Genomic DNA, 829 nt, shown 5'->3' on the forward strand with positions numbered 1-829 from the left:
GCGGGGCCGGTGCTACTCCATCATCACCTCCTTGTACCGATCCTTGTGTCCTTCTAGATACTCCCACTCCTCCATGGAGAAATGGACGGTGACGTCCTGACACCTTATAGGAACCTGACACACACAATGATACCGTCATCACCCAGAATCCTCCAGTGCTGTCCTGTATAATGTCCCAGCATTCCCAGCAGTGTCACCTCTCCAGTCAGCAGCTCAATCATCTTGTTGGTGAGTTCTAGGATCTTCTGGTCATTGATGTCCTCATGTATCCGGGGGTGAGGTGGAGGCCCCGGGATTGGGCTCAGGGTTCCTCCCCGTCCTTCAGACACAGGGTCCTGACAGCGATCACTAGAGGTCTTCTTCACTACTGTGTAATCCTGAGTGTGGAGACATTAATAATCACTACAGACATTTCCAGAGTCCATCACCTCTCCGGTCATATCACCTGTTATTCCCATAGATAATGATGTCATGTGATGACATCACAACCTCTCACCTCTCCGATCATATCACCTGTTATTCCCATAGATAATGATGTCATGTGATGATATCAGAACCTCTCACCTCTCCTGTCATATCATCTGTTATTCCCATAGATAATGATGTCATGTGATGACATCAGAACCTCTCACCTCTCCGGTCATATCACCTGTTATTCCCATAGATAATGATGTTATGTGATGACATCACAACCTCTCACCTCTCCGGTCATATCACCTGTTATTCCCATAGATAATGATGTCATGTGATGACATCAGAACCTCTCTGGTCATATCACCTGTTATTCCCATAGATAATGATGTCATGTGATGACACCTCTCCGGTCATA

General features: G+C 46.7%; 1 protein-coding gene across 1 annotated transcript; it reads right to left on the reverse strand.

The window, feature by feature from the left end:
* On the reverse strand, positions 1-576 carry LOC141275001 (oocyte zinc finger protein XlCOF7.2-like). Its single transcript, XM_073686356.1, has 3 exons — positions 565-576; positions 198-377; positions 1-114 (listed from the first exon to the last, which is right to left on the reverse strand). The coding sequence occupies exons 1-3, from the start codon at positions 574-576 to the stop codon at positions 13-15; spliced, it is 294 nt and encodes a 97-aa protein (XP_073542457.1). The 3' UTR covers positions 1-12.
* Between the last annotated feature and the right edge of the window lie 253 nt (positions 577-829).

This window comes from Phyllobates terribilis, unplaced genomic scaffold (assembly GCF_046119375.1).
Source record: "Phyllobates terribilis strain yellow unplaced genomic scaffold, ASM4611937v1 Scaffold_1__5_contigs__length_1240528914, whole genome shotgun sequence".
NCBI lineage: Eukaryota > Metazoa > Chordata > Amphibia > Anura > Dendrobatidae > Phyllobates > Phyllobates terribilis.